The 19,508-nt window shown below is 43.5% G+C and overlaps 1 protein-coding gene across 1 annotated transcript in view; it reads right to left on the reverse strand.

The window, feature by feature from the left end:
- The window catches only part of SLIT3 (slit guidance ligand 3), a 641,372-nt gene that overhangs the window by 53,892 nt on the left and 567,972 nt on the right, over window positions 1-19,508 (reverse strand). Inside the window, exons 21-23 of the mRNA XM_015141360.3 lie at window positions 9,174-9,242; window positions 7,645-7,716; window positions 6,969-7,040 (exon numbers count right to left, since the gene is read on the reverse strand). Of these exons, the coding sequence (XP_014996846.3) occupies window positions 6,969-7,040; window positions 7,645-7,716; window positions 9,174-9,242 (213 nt within the window). The remainder of the gene's footprint in view (window positions 1-6,968; window positions 7,041-7,644; window positions 7,717-9,173; window positions 9,243-19,508) is intronic.

The raw sequence follows: 19,508 nt of genomic DNA on the forward strand, positions 1-19,508 counted from the left end.
GGGGATCACCATGCCCCACCTCTTGGTCCCAGTGGTTTGGACTCTGTAGGAAGCTACGGCTCAGGTCTGGCCAATCAGAGTCACAGTGATTGGTGTGAGGTTGAGCGTGCAACCTAAGGGAGCCGAGGAGAGACACTTCTGGGGCTTTCTCTGGAATGACGAGGACAGAAACAGTTTAATTTTGTGGGGTGGCTAAGCTACTAGAATGTAAACTTTTAGCCCATCGGGACCCTCTGTGTCTTAAACAGAGAAAGACTGCCTGAGAATGAAATCCACTTAGGAAAACAGGGCTTAGAGGCAGAGACACATTTCTTTTTATTTTTTATTTTATGACTATTTTTTGAGACAGAGTCTCACTTTGTTGCCCAGGCTGGAGTGCAGTGGCACGATCTTGGCCCACTACAACTTTTGCCTCTCGGGTTCAAGCGATTCTCCTGCCTCAGCCTCCTGAGTAGCTGGGATTACAGATGTGCATCACTATGCCTGCCTAATTTTTGTGTTTTTAGTAGAAATGGGGTTTTGCCATCTTGGCCAAGCTGGTCTTGAACTCCAGACCTCACAAGTGATCCACCTGCTTTGGCCTCCCAAAGTGCTGGGATTACAGGAGTGAGCCACTGCGCCCGGCCTACGTATTTCTTTTTCAGACAGTCTCACTCTGTTGCCAAGCTGGAGTGCAGTGGCATGATCTCAGCTCACTGCAACCTCCACTACCTGGGTTCAAGCGATTCTTCTGCCTCAGCCTCCTGAGTAGCTGGGACTATAGGTGTGCGCCCACTAGGCCCAGTTAATTTTCGTATTTTTTTAATTTATTTATTTTTTTAGTAGAGACAGTGTTTCACCCTGTTGGCCAGGATAGTCTCCATCTCTTGACCTCAGGATCTGCCCGCCTCAGCCTCCCAAAGTGCTGGGATTACAGACACATTCTGACAGTATCATTGCAGTGCCTGCATCCAGCCCTAGAGCCCGGTATCTTCCAGTGCATTCTTCAGTTATCTGAGTTGATACATTCTCTTTATGCTTAAGGTGGTTTGAGCAGATTTTCTTCCTCTTTGCCCAGGAGGAAAGCTAATATACTACTTCATAAGCTAGCTGTGAGGATTGAAAGACTGGATGCCAGGGGTTCAGAAGCACTTGGTCACATCAGCTATGACGATTGCTATCATTGTCATGACTCCTCCTCTATGTTTTTGAGTGGATTTTGGGGCCAGTCCTCTGGGAGTTACCCACATAGGGTAGAAGCCTGAAAGTGCGCAGCTTGTATGTCAAAGGCCATGGTGAGTCCTGTGACCTGATTCCAGGACTGCAGAGGAGACACTGCATTTTGGCAGAGTGGTCGGTGCCTGTCCCCTTTCTCTCTGCGTCTTCCATTTCACCCCACTCCTCAATTCCCATCAGAGGCCTCTCTGGGTGAGGAGGAAAACACCTCATTTTTACACAGGCCAGCTCCCTCCAGTCTGAAATGGGTGCAGATAAAAACAGATGCTAGTCTGCGATGGGGAAGCAGGTAGAATGTGGTAGAAAGAGCACTGGGCTAGGAGCCCAGAGGTGAGTCCCAGCCTTGGTTCTGCCTGTGCCTTGGGGCTACTCGGCAGCATCTCTTCCCACTCCTGCCCCCAGAAGCCACATTGCAGCCACACCTGTGGCTTCTTGTGATTCCCCCGGTGATATGCCTTTCCTGACTTCAGGGCCCCTGTCCAGGACATTTATGTTCTCCCGGCCTAGAATGTTCTTCTCTCCCATCCCTACTTAGGTAACCCCCTCTGGTTTCTCAGCCTCAGTCCTTCCTGAAAGCACAAGTTAAGAAGAGTGATTCTGAAAACAAATAGTCTCGGGTTTAAATTCCAACTTGACTACCTACTGATTGCATCACTTTGGGCAAGTTACTTCATCTCATTCAGACTCTATTTACTGATCTGTGAAATGGGGATAACAGTGGTGTATCCTTCACAAGGTAGAAGGTGACTAAGATAACATAACCAAAGCACTTAGCCCTGTGTGCAGCGCATAGCCACGGTTTGATGAATGTCAGTGGTGATTATTAACCTTCCTTTCAGAAAGCCTTTTGGGTGGCTAAGACTGGGTTGTGTGCCTCTCACTTGCATCCCCATGGCTCTTCTCTCAGGTATCACCCTGTATTGTAGTTGCTTATTTACTTAACTTCTCCTTCTAGACCAAGAGTTCCCTGAGGGCAGCAATTGTGTCTCATTCACATTCTGTTTTCTTTCCCCCTTCAGAGTTAAGCACAGCAACTAACCCATAGCCAGTATTCAGGAGAGGATGAGTGATCTTGAACAAGTCACTAAACCTCTCTGAATCTGTCTTTTCTTTTCTTTTTCTTTTTTTTTTTTTTTTTGAGACTGAAACTCGCTCTGTGGCCCAGTCTGGAGTGCAGTGGTGCTATCTCGGCTCACTGCAAACTCCGCCTCCCAGGTTCACGCCATTCTCCTGCCTCAGCCTCCCGACTAGTTGGACTACAGGCGCCGCCACCACGCCCGGCTAATTTTTTGTATTTTCAGTGGAGATGGGGTTTCACCATGTTAGCCAGGATGGTCTCCATCTCCTGACCTCATGATCCACCCGCCTCGGTTTCCCAAAGTGCTGGGATTACAGGTGTGAGCCACTGTGCCTGGCCTGTCTTTTCTTCTTATACATGAAATGTTTGGACAGAAAAATTTTCATTATTCACTCTTCAATCCTAAATTCTGCAGTTAAACTTTTGTTTATTGATTTTTATTTTAGAGATGTCAAAGTGCCAGCCCTCGCCCATGGTTGGGAGGCCACAGTGAGTCACCCTCCGGCTCAGCAGAAGAATTTTTCTGATGCTCTAATAGCTGGTCAAAAGTGGAATAGAGTTGCCTGGTAAGGGAGTGAGCTCTTTGTCTCAGAAGGTAATCAAGCAAAGGGCTTCTTTCCATGGATGTTTTAAGGAGAATTCAGGCAATTAGTAGAGCAGTGATGAACAGCCCCATGTGTATCAACAGCACAATTCTCACTTCAGGGACTAGGAGCTAAAAATACTGAGGATGGTGAACGATAAAGGATGCTGAATGATAATCCCACTGGCTCCTTCATGGGCACACACTGAAATTGCCTGCCAGAGCTAACGGATTCCAGGTAGCCCTCCTGTGCCTGGGGCAAGACAGTTGGGACCACACACATACAAGGCATGTGACTTGGTGTGGGGCAAAGATCAGGGGATGCATGGATCCCCTAAGAAGGATGAGGATGTCCACAAGAATGTTCTCTTTTTGCTATTTTCAGATTCGGAGCCAAGTAGAAAAAGCATTTTTTACACAATGTTTTGTACTCAGGGCTAAACGACCACCCTCCTGTTGTGCTGTCCTGAAATGTATTCATATCCACCCATACACAGACACACACGCACGCACGCACACACACACACACACACACTCCCTCTCTCTCTTAAATGTCAATTTTCTCTTCCTGCTTTCCAGATCGCTTTTTGGCCTTTGTCTACTCCAAAACTAAACCTTGACGCTCATTCTTCTTCCTGCTGCAAACACCCAACATCTCTGGGTCTCTGGTCATTTCTGAAAGTTTAATTAAAAGAATGAAACCCCTCAGAAATGAGGAAAGAATATATAAATGTTCAAATGCAGTTGTAGATAATGTAATTCTTGATTTTAAAAAGCCAATCTTTCTTCCAGCTCCCTCAGTTATAAATATGTTACCATCTATGTTGCCATCTTCATTCATCTTTATTGATTTATTATTTTTTTTGAAACAAGGTCTTGCTCTGTGTTATCCAGGCTGGAGTGCAGTGGCTCAATCACTGCTCACTGCAGCCTCCACCTGCCTGCCTCAATTGATCCTCCCACCTCAGCCTCCCGAGTAGCTAGGACTACAGGCACACACCACCATGCCTGGCTAATTTTTGTAGTTTTAGTAGGGACAGGGTTTCACCATATTGGTCAGGCTGGTCTTGAACTCCTGACTTCAGGTGATCCACCCGCCTTGGCCTCCCGAAGTGCTGGGATTATAGGCGTGAGCCACCTTGCCCGGTCTTCATTCATCTTTACCTTTGCCTTCATTTGTTATAGAAATGACTTTATATAAACATTATCACATTTTTTTCATTTGCTCTCTTATACTCTTTCTTCATAGGTATAAATGTTTACAAGTTATAATTGTAACACATATACAAGTTAGGTGTATTTCTCCATGTAGCGCTATGCGATGAGCGCTTCCCCACAGTGCTATCTAGTTTTCGTCTTTGCCTCTTTTAATAATTGCACTTCATTGACTGGTTGCCTCATGGTTTCCTTAAACATTTCCCCACTGTGGCCCTTGTAGGTAATATTTAAAATTTAGGTTAAAAAAAACAGTACAACAAAGATTTTAATGCACAGAACCTTTCCCTCATTTTGGATGATTCTTTAACCTAAATTCCTAGGTGTGTAATTAGTGGGAGAAAGGATACAAATATTGTAAAAGAAATGTAGCCTATCAACATTTTTACTTTTCCTGAATTGGCCCTTAGGCAGAAAACGGTTGCTCCCCACTGAGGTAGATGGTTGGACTGAGGTGCTCTAAGATCCCTTGTTATGCACAAAATCTCATGATTCTAAAATGATGATGCTAAAAGCCTATTAATTCTTTTTTTTTTTTTTCCTTTTGAGACAGGGTCTGGCTCTATTGCCCACGTTGGAGTACAATGGCATGATCTCAGCTCACTGCAAACTCCGCCTCCCAGGCTCAAACCATTCTCCCACTTCCGCCTCCCAAGTAGCTGGGACCACAGGAGCATGTTCCCATGCCTGGCTAATTTTTTGTATTTTTTGGTAGAGACAGGGTTTCGCCATGTTGCCCAGACTAGTTTTGAAGTCCTGGGCTCAAGCAATCCTCCTGCTTCGACCTCCCAAAGTGGTGGGATTACACTTTGGTGAGAGCCACCACGCTGGGGCAAGCCTACTCATTCATATTTCAAGAAGCAGGTGCCAGCGTGTTGTATGGTTACGTGTGCTGCTGATGAACTCATGGCAGTAGTAGCGCCGGGCTGGGGCAAACACGATGCCAAGGAAGGAGAAAACCCTGGCCAGGCTGGTGGTGTTCACCCCATCACCCCCACCACCCCAAAAGACAGACAGATGGACAGGCAAACATTTTCTCTCCCTCTTACATATTGATTTGCCCCCACCATCACTACACTAATTACAGACAGATGCATGCAGATTCCTTCAAATTGGCAGGTCCCACCTCCTGGCAGCGAACCCACGCACAGAACTATTAGACTGGGATGGAAGACAATAGGTTGGGATTGAGGGGGAATGGTAGGAGAAGGAAGGGGGAGCAGGTCCGGCTTCAGCCCTGGCCAGTGATACGAGCCCATCTCCTGCTGTGTTCAACTGGAAACAGGGAAATGGTTGTGCTGATGTTTCCATTCTCAAACTCCCCAGAGAAGGTGGATAATAAATAAGTGACAGTAACAGATTGCACACTGTCAGCGCGGGCACTTCTTTGCCCCCAGAGAATTGATTTTTAATAACAGCGCAGATGACATGTGGCGGGAGTTGTCGCTGACACCGGTGTTTTGTGGGCCTCAATAATTCACATCAGCCCAGAGACTCCGAAATGGACTAGCTTGTTGGGTGCTGTTTGTGGATTGCTACTGAGCTCTGGAAAGGGCCCCGGGTCCCAGGAGGCTGGATTCTGCAACCTCCTACCTGCTAGACTTTGGCCAGTGACTTCACCAGTCTGGGCCTCGGTTTCTCCATGTTTAAAATGGGCAGAATTGTCTTGGTCTCACAGCACTGTTGCAAAAGGTGAGAGGAAGAAAACTGTCCCATAAAATATGTTGATCACCATTATAGTAATAATGATCTAAAAAGTCAGGAAGTTGACAGGTTTGGGGGCGGAGTATCTGGCATCTCTGTTTTCATGAATAGCATTCAAGGGTGATATTCAAAGGACCAAAGGAATTCAAAGGAATGTGCTAATAAAGCAGGAGCAAGATGGGAAGGCACAAAAATCAGGAGTTAATCAGGCCTAGGGTTGGGGGTGGTGGTAGGGTGCCTTCCTGCCCTAGCAAGCTATGATATAAGAATAGTAACAAGTGAATATTTCTTAAGCATTTACAGTGCCAGACCTGTGCTAAGTACTTCATTTACAGTATCTCATTTAATCCTCATAAGACCCTGTGAGGCAATTACCATAATTATCTGATTTTATGGATGAGAAGACACTCAGCTACCCATGTGTAGGACAGGGCCAGGCAGGCAAGGAGAGCGGGCTGGGTGTGGAGGCTGCAGCCTGCACGACTCTGTTTAAAGGGGCAGGGCTGCTCAGCCATGCAGGAATGCAGAGGCAGGGCCCTGGTATGGCCAGGTCTCTCAATTTTCCAAAAGAATATAGAGGGTGGGATTTGTGCAAGAAACCTCCTGATATTTAAATGTTGACAGCTTATTAAGCTTTGTGTTTTTAAAAAGACACTTTATGAGCCAACCCCACAATTGCTAACTAATAGCTGTCTGCGAGCTGGACGGGGCCCTGGGTTTCCAGCTTGTGATCTCTGGGGTAGGAGCTGTGTTTCCATGCAGAGGTTCACCATGCTGCATCGCCCCTCTGAGGAAACGACTGTAAACAGAATGATGTCGAAACGTGGCTATGGCCACACACTATGCCCAAACTAGAGGGCAGGATACAACTGCATATCCTAATCCTCACAAGGGAGGTGCTATTGATCCCATTTTACACATAAAGAAGCAGAAAGTTGAAGGGGCTGAGTGATTTGCTCAAGGTTCCACAGTGGTAGTGGGCTGGAGCCTGGGAATGGCAGACTCTCAAGGGTACTCTCTCCACTCCACTGAGCAAATAAGGGTACTGGGTAGGAAGGTGTGTTTGGTGGAGTGGGCTTTGGGCAAAGGAGAGTGGGGAAGGAGAGTGCTTAGTCTGCTTCCTGCTGTCACTCAGCAATGTGTAAGTCAAAATCAGCACGCTGGGGTACTCACAGCACTCGCAGGGACCGCAGCCCGTTGAAGGCGTGGATGGGTATGCACCTCAGCCGGTTGTAGCTCAGGATCCTGTGGAAAAGGAGGCACGTGCCCTGTTGTGTCTTTCTACTCTCTACCATGCATAGATGCACTGTTCACGTTGTGAACCAAAGCAAATGGTTTATCTTTTTAATGTTGATATATTGACAGAACATCCCCTAAAGGGACAAGAAACCTCGTCACCAATCCAGGAAGTGCACTGGCTTTATTTCCTCAGTTTACTCAGGTTCTGTTGCAGGCTGGTTTTCTAACCAGCTTGTCCATCACCTCTCTCTCCTGTCCAGTGATGAGTGCTCACAATGTGCAAAGCTAATGGGAAATAAATGGGTCTGAGCAAAATATAATTGTGTAGGAAAACCATTTACTGGGAAAGAAAATTCACAAACCACAAAAGGTACTCCTAAGACAGCCTTCTTCAGAAGCGATGAGGTTCTAGTTCCTCTCTAATTGCCTGGACAGTGGAAGGCTTCCTACTTTATCTTCCTTCTGATGATTAAGGTCTATCTTATGCTAGGGCAGCCATAGGCCTGAGGGTCATTAGGGCAGAGAACCCAGTCCTGCTGGGAGGGAGGGAAAGAGTGACCATCTCCTGCTGGGCCCACGGGCATGGTAAACAGCATCTCAGCATACTCACAGAGTGGAGAGGTGAGACATGTTGCTGAAGGTGTAGTTGGTCAGCATGCTGATGCTGTTGTTGCTCAGGTCACTAGGAAAGGTAAAACAGAGGGGTCATGCTTTTGTCTTAGTTGCATCTGTAGGAGGCCATTCCCAAGTATCACATACCTGCCATCCACCCACCCATCTACCCATCCACCCATCCACCCACCTATTCATTAATTCACTCATTCATCTATCCATCCCACTGCTGGCCTATTTATCTACTCTCCCACTCACCCATCCGCTTGCCCACCCACCCATCCATCCATCCATCCATCCATCCATCCATCCATCCATCTATCCATCCATCTACCTACCCACCCACCCACTCACCCATCTACCCCTCATCTATTTATCATATTTATCCCACACACTCACCTGCCTGCCTGCCCACCCATCCATCCATCCCACCCTCCTTTTCTCCCTCCCACCATCCATCCACCCACTTATCCACCCACTCATTCATCCAAATGGTCATTTTCCATTCAAACACTTATTCAATCATTCAAGCAATTGTCGTACATTTATCCATCTTTTCACTTATGCAGACAGTCAATCATTCAGTTACATGACTATTCAGCCATTTCACTGTACCAACAAAATATGATAAATATAATAACAATCTCTCCTTGTTTTAGTGCTTTTCCCCCTGATTAATTCTTTTCACTGTTCCTCTATCCCCCTTCTCTTCTGACATTCATTTATTCCATCTTATCAGGTTCTCTCTTAGGAGGACTGAGGTTGGTGGGGGTGCAGTCCTCTGCCAGCTGCAACCTCGAGCTTCCCTGTGGGGATAAACATTCAGAGCTGCGGCAATGTTAGCTGCACATTAGAATCACCTGGGGAGCTTTTAAATCCTCTGATGCCTGAGTTCCATGCCCAGATATTCTGATTTAATTGATCTAGCATGGGCTTGAGCATCAGTAGTTTAAAAAAAAAAAAAAAACTGCTCAGGTGATTTCTGTAATCAGCTGACGGTGAGGACCATTGCTTCAGAGCAGTGGTTCTCAACTGGGGGCACTTGTGCTCCTTCAGTGACATTTGGCAAAGTCTGGAGATATTTCTGGTTGTCAATACTGGGGGAAGTATTACTGGCATCTAGTGAGGAGAGGCCAGGGATGTTGTTAAACATCCTGTAATGTCTATGACAGCCTCCCAACAACCAAGAATTATCTAACCCCAAATGTCCATAGTTCCGAGGCTGAGAAATCCTTATCCAGCGGCTGGTTTCAGGAGTTTAGAGGAATCCAGCCCACAGAGAGATGGTGTCCTTTCACCTTTTCTCAGTAGGTCTCCTACTTTCCCAAGGGTAATGCTCTTTCATTCTGCAAGAACTCCCACTCTCCCTTTGTAGGCTGGCTTCTGGTCCTCCTCAGCAGACATAGGCATCTTTCAATTACCACTTGCATCAGCCTGCAGCTCTGTTTCCTCTTACCATCCACCTCAGTTTCCTGAGCGACCCCAGGAGGGAAAAATAAACACCCCACCCAATACTGGGCTCCTTACATAAGCGTCAGGTGTCGGAGGGCGGACAGCTCTCTGGGCACGGCTGTTAGGTGGTTTCCTTCCAGGTACCTGAAAGAGGCGCGGAGTGACAACACCTGAGAAAGAGACACTGTACAAATTCTCACCTTTTCAGAGAAGCCTCCCTGACTTTCCAGGCTGGATTGGGTCCCTCTTTTACTCTTAGAACCTCCCTCCCCCACTTCAAAGCATGACTATATTTGTCATTTAATATTTATTTGATTATCAAATTAATGACATTTTTTCTCCATTGGACTGATACATTTCATGTTGGCAGGATTCTTGTCTAAAATTGCCCACCATTGGATCCCCCCTGTGGCTGTTTACAGAGCTGATACATAGTAGGTATTCAATGAATATGTGTTTAATAAACAAAGCACGCATTTTATACTCAGACCTCACAATATCCTTATGTGGCAGGAAGTCACAGTTGAAGAAAAGTTCAGAGATGTTAAAACACTTGCCCAAGGTCATGCAGCAAGAAAGTGGTTGAGTTAGGACTTGAACCCAGCTCTGACTGTAGTCTTACCACAATTCCACACTTAGCTTCCAGAAGCTGTTGGGAGAATTGAGCCAGGCATGATATATTTTAAGAACCCTAATTCAACGTTGACTATCTGTGATGTACATTTGGAAACTGAGGAAATGACAGAGATAGCACTGTACTACAGTTCCCAGCAGAAGGACCACATGGCAGGAAGGGACAGGGGCTCAGAGTGAGGTTGCACCCAACAGATGGGGACTCCTTCCGGACAGGCAAAGGCTGAGCCTAGACCTGCCTGGACTTCAGCATCCTACACTGACCTGCTCACCTAGGATGAGGCCGCCTCCTCAGAGACTCAAGTGTGGCTTAAGACAAGAAAGTGTCATTGCAATTATGTAATCATGAATTACAAAGGTTATTCCTACTGTAAATAAAAGTTAAGGCTATCCTCAAGCGGGGACAGGCCAATTCCTTCACCCCCACCCTTGCTGTAAACCCCTTTTTCCAGGCTTTCTGTTGCTCTCAGGACAAAGCTGAAGAACATTTAAGATGGTTTACAAGAACTGCTTTGATCTTCTTGGTGATCTAAAGCTCCCATAGTATCCTCTCTTAGAAGAGTCAACACATAGCCACTGCCATCCATTTGTCAAGTGTCTGCCTTAAGCTCCATGAGGCTAGACCTAGGTTTTCTTTTGCTAGCCTGGTGCTTCTCAAACTTCAACATACATGCAAATCACCTGGATTTTGCTAGACCACAGATTCTGACCCTAACTCTGGGGTAAGGTTGGAGAATCTGTATTTCTAATGAGCTCCTGGGTGATGGTGGTAACTGCTGGTCTGTAGACCACATTTTGAGTAATAAGGTGCTAGCACACTACCTGGTGTCCAGTAGACCTACCACAAAATGACTGAATGGGATAGAAATGGGTTAAAACAGAATATGGGTCAAGGTGTCAATGACTGAACCAGCCTTAGCTTTAAGGCCACATTGGAACGTACATTATCTTACATTATCTTTAATTGTTTAATTAAGACCAAGTAACTTTCCTCCTATGGCTGGCCCCTGGGGACTCTCATGGCACAGGATGCTGGACTGGACCTGATAAGGTCTTGGGTGGCCATGGCATATTGGACTAATGTCCTTTAGGTTTGATCCTTGGTTGTGTACCCATTATGGGCCAAGAGCTATGCTAAATCCTGGGGGAAATACAAAGATGAACCAGATTCCACTTCTGTCTCAGGGAGCCTAAAATTCAATCATGCACATGCTTAGATTGTGCCCTCAGACAGAAAAGCCAAGAGAAATGCATTCATTCATGCATGCATGCATGAATTCAGGCACAAGTATTTATTGAACGATTATGATGTGCTAAGTATCGTATATACTGGGGAACAAGATAGCCATAATGCCTGCTTTCAGGCAATTAAAAATCAAATATAGGTGGAGAGGGAGAGGGAGGCAGGGAGGGAGGAAGAGGGAGGCAGGGAGGGAGGAAGAGGGAGGCAGGGAGGGAGGAAGAGGGAGGCAGGGAGGGAGGAAGAGGGAGGCAGGGAGGGAGGAAGAGGGAGGCAGGGAGGGAGGAAGAGGGAGGCAGGGAGGGAGGGAGAGGGAGGGGGAGAGGGAGGGAGGGAGATGGGGGGAGAGAGAGAGTGCATGCATGAGAGCAAGCAGACAGATGTATAAAGAAATATAAATTATGAATTGCAATCTGTGCTTTCTGGGGAAGGAACAAGGAAACACCAAGGAGCTTACTGCAGAAAGATGCAGTCGAGGGGCCAGGTATGGTGGCTCATGCCTGTAATCCCAATACTTTGGGAAGCTGAGGCGTGTGGATCACTTGAGGTCAGGAGTTTGAGAACAGCCTGGCCAACATGGTGAAACCCCCCTCCTTAAAAAAAAAAAAATACAAAAAATACAGCTGGATGTGGAGGCACATGCCTGTAATCCCAGCTACTCATGAGGCTGAGGCAGGAGAATCGCTTAAACCCAGGAGGCAGAGGTTGCAGTGAGCCAAGATTGCGCTACTACGCTCCAGCCTGGGCAACAAAGCAAGACTGTGTCTCAAAAAAAAAAAAAAAAAGAAAGAAAAAAAAAGAAAAAAAAAGAAAAAAAAAAAGAAAAGACATATGCTGGCCAGGCACGGTGGCTCACTCTTGTAATCCCAGCACTTTGGGAGGCTGAGGCAAGTGGATCACTTGAGGCCAGGAGTTCGAGAGCAGCCTGGCCAACATGGCAAATCCCCGTCTCTACTAAAGATACAAAAATTAGCTAGGTGTGGTGGCGCATGCCTGTAGTCCCAGCTACTAGGGAGGCTGAGGCAGGAGAATCGTTTGAACCCAGAAGGCCAAGGTTGCAGTGAGCCAAGATGGTGCCACTGCACTCTAGCCTGGGCAACAGAGCAAGACTCTGTCTCAGGAAAAAAAAAAAAAAAAAAAAAAAAGATGCACAGCTGAGGAGGACATATTTTAAGATGAGGATTGATAGGTGAAAAGGGTGAAGACTTGGAAAGAGCAGGGGAGGTGGAAGAGTCTGGCAAGAATGCAGCCTGTGGACAGTCCAGAGCTTGAGTTCCGAGGCAGAGAAGGCAGGTTGAGGGGCTGAAGTCTCGTGGGCCAGGAGAGGACAGTGGGAGACAGGGCAGATCACGCTGAGGCCTTGGAGGTTATTTTATTCAAAGCACAATGAGAGGCCATGACTGCAGACAAGGGCAGAGGGTGGTGTTGCAGAGCTTCCTCGGGCCTCTCATCTGTACTCACCCTCTGCCCTCCCCACATGAAAGGCTGTGGGACATTTGCATTCTGAGTGGATGCTTGCCCTATTCCGCAGCAGGGGCAGGGGCTCAGCTGGTGGTGGGAAGGAGCAGACACCGGGATGGGGTACTTGTCTAGCTTATTCCTTTGGCCAGGGAGACTCTGCTCTGTGCAGGCTGAAGGAGGGGAGGATAAACTGTTGGGCCATCATTCACACAGCTGCAGGAAGTGTTCTGTGGACAGTGTGGCTATGGGGAGCTTGGAGGCAGAAGCTGGAGGAATGAGCAGGACAGGCAGAGAGGCGCTGGTCCAGGGAGCATCTCCTCTCGAGTGAGATCTGAGGGAGTTGCTGGGAAGGGGGTTGACCTGAGATTGACAGCAGCTTCCCACCTTCTATGCTGCTCATTCTATGCTGCCACTACTGGGGCCCAAAGACTGGCTTAGTTTGCATGTAAATCTCCAGCTAAACTTTACCACCACTTCAACTAATAATGGTACCCTAAATCACTGAGGATGTGATTATAGAGACCACTGATCCTATGCCCTGCTGACAAATTCATACAAAGATCACACTACCACAGGGACTCAAAATCAAAGCCAAAGTATCTTAATCAACAACATATATACATCCTCAGAGAACATTCTCCCCTACAAAACCAATTTCAAACAATTAGAACAAGTGACTGCGACACCAGATGTGCAGAAATCCAAGGAAGGACACAGGAAATATGAAAAAGCAGGGAAATATGATGCTACCAAAGGACCACAATTGTCTGGCAACAGATCCCAATCAAAAAGAATTCCTTGAAATGCCAGGTAAAGAATTCAAAATGTTATTCTTAAAGAAGCTCAATGAGATGCAAGAGAAATCTGAAAACCAACACAAAGAAATGTAAAAATCAATGTAGGATATAAATAAGAAATTTCTAAGGAGACAGACATCTTAAAAAAAAAAAAAAAAAAAAAAGCCAAAGCCCAGGTACAGTGGTTCATGCCTTTAATTCTAGCACTTTGGGAGGCCTGCAGGAGGATTGCTTGAGCCCAGGAATTTGAGACCAGCCTGCGCAACATAGTGAGACCCTGTCTTTACAAAAAATAAAAAGTTAATTGGGTAAGGTAGCATGCGCCTGTGGTCCCAGCTACTAGGGAGGCTGAGGTGGGAGGATTGCTGGAGCCTGGAAGGTCAAGGCTGCAGTGAGCTGTGATCACACTACTGCACTTCAGCTTGAGTGACAGAGTTAGACCCTGTCTCAAAAACAAAAACAAAAACAAAAAAGCCAAGCAGAATTCTGAAACTAAAAAATTAATTGAAGGAAATACAAAATACATTAGAAAATTTCAATGATAGACTACAACAAGCAGAAGAAAGAATCTCAGAACTTGAAGACAGGTCTTTTGAAATAATCCAGTCAGACAAAAATAAGGAAAAAAGAATAAAAAGAATGAACAAAGACTTTGAGATGTGTGGGAGTATATAAAGCGACCAAACTTATGTATTGTTGATATTACCAAGGGGAAAAAGAGAGAAAAAAGTTAAACTTATGAATCGTTGATATTACCAAGGGGGAAAGAGATCAAAAAGTTTAGAAAACATATGTGAGAAAGTAATTGATTAAAATTTCCGAAGTCTATCAAGAGAGTTAGACATCCATTTACAGGAGGCCCAGAAATCTTCAGGCAAATATATTGCAAAAAGAATATCATTATAGCATATTATATTAAGAATGTTTAATATAAAAGTGAAATAAAGGATTTTAAAATTAGCAACAGAAAAGCAGGGAGTCATATACAAAGGAAACCCCTCAGACTAACAGAAGACTTTTCACAGAAACCTTACAGGTTAGAAGAGAATGTGATGGCATTTTCAAAGTGCTGAAAGAAAAAAAAAACCTGTCAGCCAAGAATTTTGTATTCTGCCAAAGTAAGCTTTATAAATTAAGGATAAAGTCCTTCCCTGACAAGCAAACACTAAGGGATTTGCCACCACTAGAGCAATCCTATAGGAAATGTTCAATGAGGTCTTAAATGTAAAAATTAAAGGTCAATATTCACTGTCACAAAAAATCATGAAAGTAGAAAACTCACAGTTCATATAAAACAATTATACAAAGGAGGAAGAGAAAGGAATCAAATGGCAACACCACAGAATTTCACCAAACCACAAAGACAGAAAAAGAAACAAACAATTTATAAAACAACTTGAAAACAATCAACAATGTGACAGGAACAAAGCCTCACATATCAATACTAACCCTGAATATAAATGGATTAAATGCTCTACCTAAAAGATACAGATTGTCAGAATGGATAAAGAAACATGATCCAACTATATGTTGCCTACAAAAAACTTATCCTACCCATAAAGACACAAATAGACTGAAAGTAAAGGAGTGGAAAAAGATATTCCATACAAACAGAAACCAAAAGTGAGCAGGAATAGCTATACTTATATCAGATAAAAAAGGCATATCACATAAAACAGTAAAAAAAGACAAAAAAGGTCATTATATAACGACAAAGGGAGCAATTCAGCCAGAGGATGTAATAATCCTAAATATATACACAACCAATATTGGAGAATTCAAATGTACAAAACAAGTAATACCGGACCTAATGAAAGAAACAGACAACAATACAATAATAGTGGGGTCTTGGTAACACCCTACCGACAGTACTAGACAGATCACTGAGACAGAAAATTAACAAAGAAACACTGGACTTAAATTGGACTTTAGGCCAAATGGACTTAATAGACATTTACAGAAATTCTACCCAACGACTAAAGAATATACATTCTTTTCACCAGCACATGGAACATTCTCCAAGACAGACCACAAGCTAGCCCACAAAACAAGTCTTAACACATTAAAATACCTGAAATTACATCAAGTATTTTCTCAGATCACAGAGGAGTAAGGCTAGAAATCAATACCAAGACAAACTTTTGAAACTATCCAAATACATGGAAATTAAACGGCATGCTCTTGAACAACCACTGGCTCAACAAAGAAATTAAAACGAAAATTTTAAAAAATCCAAATGAATGAAAATGAAAAAACAACATACCTGAACCTATGGGATACAGCAAAAGCAGTGCTAAGAGGGAAATTAATAGCATTGAATGCCTACATCACAAAGGTAGAAAGATCACAAATTAACAACCTAACATCACACCCCAAGAAACTAGAAAAAGAAGAACCAAAAAAACCCAAAGTTAACAGAAGAAGAGAAATAACAAAGATCATGGTGAGACTAAGGATTCTAGTATGAACAACAAAACAGAAAAGAAGTAACAAAAATCAGAGCAGAACTAAATGAAATGGGGACCAAAAGAACAATACAAAAGATTAACAAAAGAAAAAGTTGGTTCTTCAAAAAGATAAACAAAATTGATAAATCACTAGCTAAACTAACCAAGAAGAGGGAAGATCCAAATAAATACAATCAGAAATGAAAAAGGAGACATTACAAATGATATTTCAGAAATACAAAAGATCACCAGACTATTATGAACAACTATACAATCACAAACTAAAAAATCTAGAACAAATGGATAAATTCCTGGAAGCATGCAACCTCCTGAAATTGAAACAGGAATGGTAGAACGTTTGAACAGTAGACCCCTAATAAGTAGAGAGACTGAATAAGTAATACAAAATATCCCCCCCCAAACTGCCACCAAAAAGCCCAGGACCATAAATCCAAAGATGGATTCATAGCTTAATTCTAACAAGCACACAAAAAACTAATATTAATCCTCCTGAAACTATTTCAAAAAATTGAGGAGGAGGTAATTCTCCCTTACTCATTCTATGAGGTCAGTATCACCCTAATACCAAAACCAGACAAGGACACAATGAAAAAAGAAAACTACAGGCTAATATCCTAGATGGACATAGGCATAAAAATTCTCAAAAAAATACTAGCAAATTGAATCCAACAGCACATCAAAGAGATAATAGACCACCATCAGGTGGGATTTATTCCAGGAATGAAAGGATGCTTCAATATACACAAATCAATAAATGTGATGCATCACATAAACAGAAATAAGGACAAAAACCATATGATCATCTTAATAGATGCAGAAAAATCATTTGATAAAATTCTGCATCCCTTCATGATATAATTTAGCAAACTACGCATACAAGGAACATACCTCAAATAATAAAGGCTATATACAACTAACTCACAGCCAACATCATCCTTGAAAAAAGTTGAAAGAATTCCCTCTAAGAAATGGAACAAGACGCACTTTGGAAGGCCGAGGCGGGCGGATCACAAGGTCAGGAGATCGAGACCACAGTGAAACCCCATCTCTAAAAATACAAAAAATTAGCCGGGCGCAGTGGTGGGCGCCTGTAGTCCCAGCTACTCGGGAGGCTGAGGCAGGAGAATGGCCTGAACCCAGGAGGCGGAGCTTGCAGTGAGCCGAGATCGCGCCACTGCACTCCAGCCTGGGCGACAGAGCAAGACTCCCTCTCAAAAAAAAAAAAAAAAAAAAAAAAAGAATTGGAACAAGACAAGAATACCCACTTTTACCACTCTTACTCAATGTAGTATTGGAAGTCCTCACCAGTGCAACCAGCGAAGAGAAAACAAAAGGCATCCAGATTGGAAAAGAGGAAGTCAAATATTTCTGCTGATGATATAATCTTATATCTAGAAAATAAACACTAAATATTTGACCAAAAAACTCTTAGACTTAATAAATGAATTCAGTAAAGTTTCAGGCTACAAAATGAATGTTTAGAAATCAGTAGCATTCCTAAACACCAATAACTATCTAGTCAAGGACCAAATCAAGAAGGCAATCCCACTTAAAAAAGCTAAGACAAGGACAAAAACAAAACAAAAACAAAACCCTAGGAATATATTTCACCAAGGAGGTGAAAGATGTCTATCAGGAGAACTACAAAACACTGATGAAAGAAATTGTAGACAACACAAACAAATGGAAAAACATCCCATGCTCATGGATTTGAAGAACTAACGTTGTTAAAATGACCATACTGCCCAAAGCAATCTACAGATTCATTGCAATCCCTACCAAATGACCAATGTCATTTTTCACAGAATTAGGAAAAAAATCCTAAAATTCATATGGAACCAAAAAAGAGCCCAAATAGCCCAAAGCAATCCTGAGCAAAAAGAACGAAGCTGGAGGCATCATATTACCTGACTTCAAATTATATTACAAGGCCATAGTAACCAAAACAGCACAGTACTGGTATAAAAATGGACACATACGTCAATGGTACAGAACAGAGAACCCAGAAATAAAGTCACATTCCTACAACTAACTGATCTTCAACAAAGTCAAAAATATACACTGGGGAAATGACACCCTATTCAATCAATGGTGCTGGCAAAATTGGATAGCCATATGCTGAAGAATGAAACTGGACCCATACTTTTCGCCATATAAAAAAAATTAACTCACAATGAATTCAAGGCCCAAATGTAAAACATGCAAATATAAAAATCCTAGAAGAAAACCTAGGAAAAACTCTTTTGGCCATTGGCCTAGGCAAAGGATTTATGACTAAGTCCTCAAAAGCAAATGCAGTAAAAACAAAAATATAAAAATGGGACTTAAACTAAAAAGCTTCTGCACAACAAAAGAAACAACAGTAAACAGACAACCCGCAGGATGTGAAAAATATTTTTAAAGTATGTCTAAAGAAAGGTCTAATGTCCAGAATCTATAAGGAACTTGACAAGAAAAAAAAAAAAACCATTAAAAAGTGGGCAAAGGGCATGAATAAACATTTCTCAAAAACACACATACACTTAGTCCAACATATGAAAAATGCTCACCATCACTAATCATCAGAAAAATGCAAATCTGAACCACAATGAGATACCATCTCACACCAGCGGAATGACCATTATTAAAAAGTCTAAAAACCACAGATTTTTGGTGAGAATGTGGAGAGAAAGGAATGCCCATACGCTGTTGGTAGGAATGTAAATCGGCACAACCTTTATGGAAAACAGTATGGTGATTTCTCAAAGAACTAAGAATGGAACTACCATTTGATCCAGCAACGCCACTACTGGGTAAACACCCAAAGAGAAATAAATATTACATCCAAAAGATACCTGCACTTGTATGTCTATCACAGCACTATTCACAATAGTGAAGATATGGAATCAACCTCAATGTCCATCAACAGAGGATTGGATAAAGAAAATGTAGTGTATATTCATGGACACAGGGAGGGGAACAACACACACCGTGGCCTGTTGAGGGTTGCGGGGCAAGGGAAGGGAAAGCATTAGGACAAATACCTAATGCATGCAGGGCTTAAAACCTAGATGATGGGTTGATGGGTGCAGCAAACCACCATGGCACATATAAACCTGCATAACAAACCTGCACATTCTGCACATGTATCCCAGAACTTAAAATAAAAAAATTAAAAAAAAAAGAAGATGTGGAATATCTATATACATGGAACACTACTCAGCCATAAATAAGAATGAAATCCTGTCTTTTGCAGCAATGTGTATGGAACTGGAGGCCATTATCCTCAGTGAAATGACTCAGAAACAGAAAGTCAAATACTACATGTTCTCGCTTATGAGTGGGGGCTTGACAATGGGTACACGTGGACATACCAAGTAGAATAATGGACACTGGAGACTACAAAAGGTGGGAGGGTGGTGAGGGCTGAAAAACTACCTGTCGGGCACAATGTTCAGTATTTGGGTAATGGGGACACTAAAAGCCTACACTTTACCACAACACAATATATGCATATAAGAAACCTGTACTTGTACCTCCTAAGTATATTGTTTAAAAAGTCAACTGACTGTAGATATTAATTGCATTTACAAAATACCTTCACAGCGACATCTAGACCAAGTGTGTGATCAAACAACCAGGCACCACAGCCTACCCAGTTGAGACAGGAAATTAACTGTTAGAGCCCTGCCTCCTGTCTTTAGTTCATCTTTTATCAGACTTTCCCTCGACCTCTGGTTCCAACTCCACTGGCCTTAACCTTCCTAAAATGCCCCATCCCTTCTGGTGGGGGGCAGGTCGTCGTACGCACTAGTTTCTCTTCTCCCTCCTT

The sequence above is a fragment of the Macaca mulatta genome, chromosome 6, assembly GCF_049350105.2.
Source record: "Macaca mulatta isolate MMU2019108-1 chromosome 6, T2T-MMU8v2.0, whole genome shotgun sequence".
In the NCBI taxonomy this organism is placed as follows: Eukaryota; Metazoa; Chordata; class Mammalia; order Primates; family Cercopithecidae; genus Macaca; species Macaca mulatta.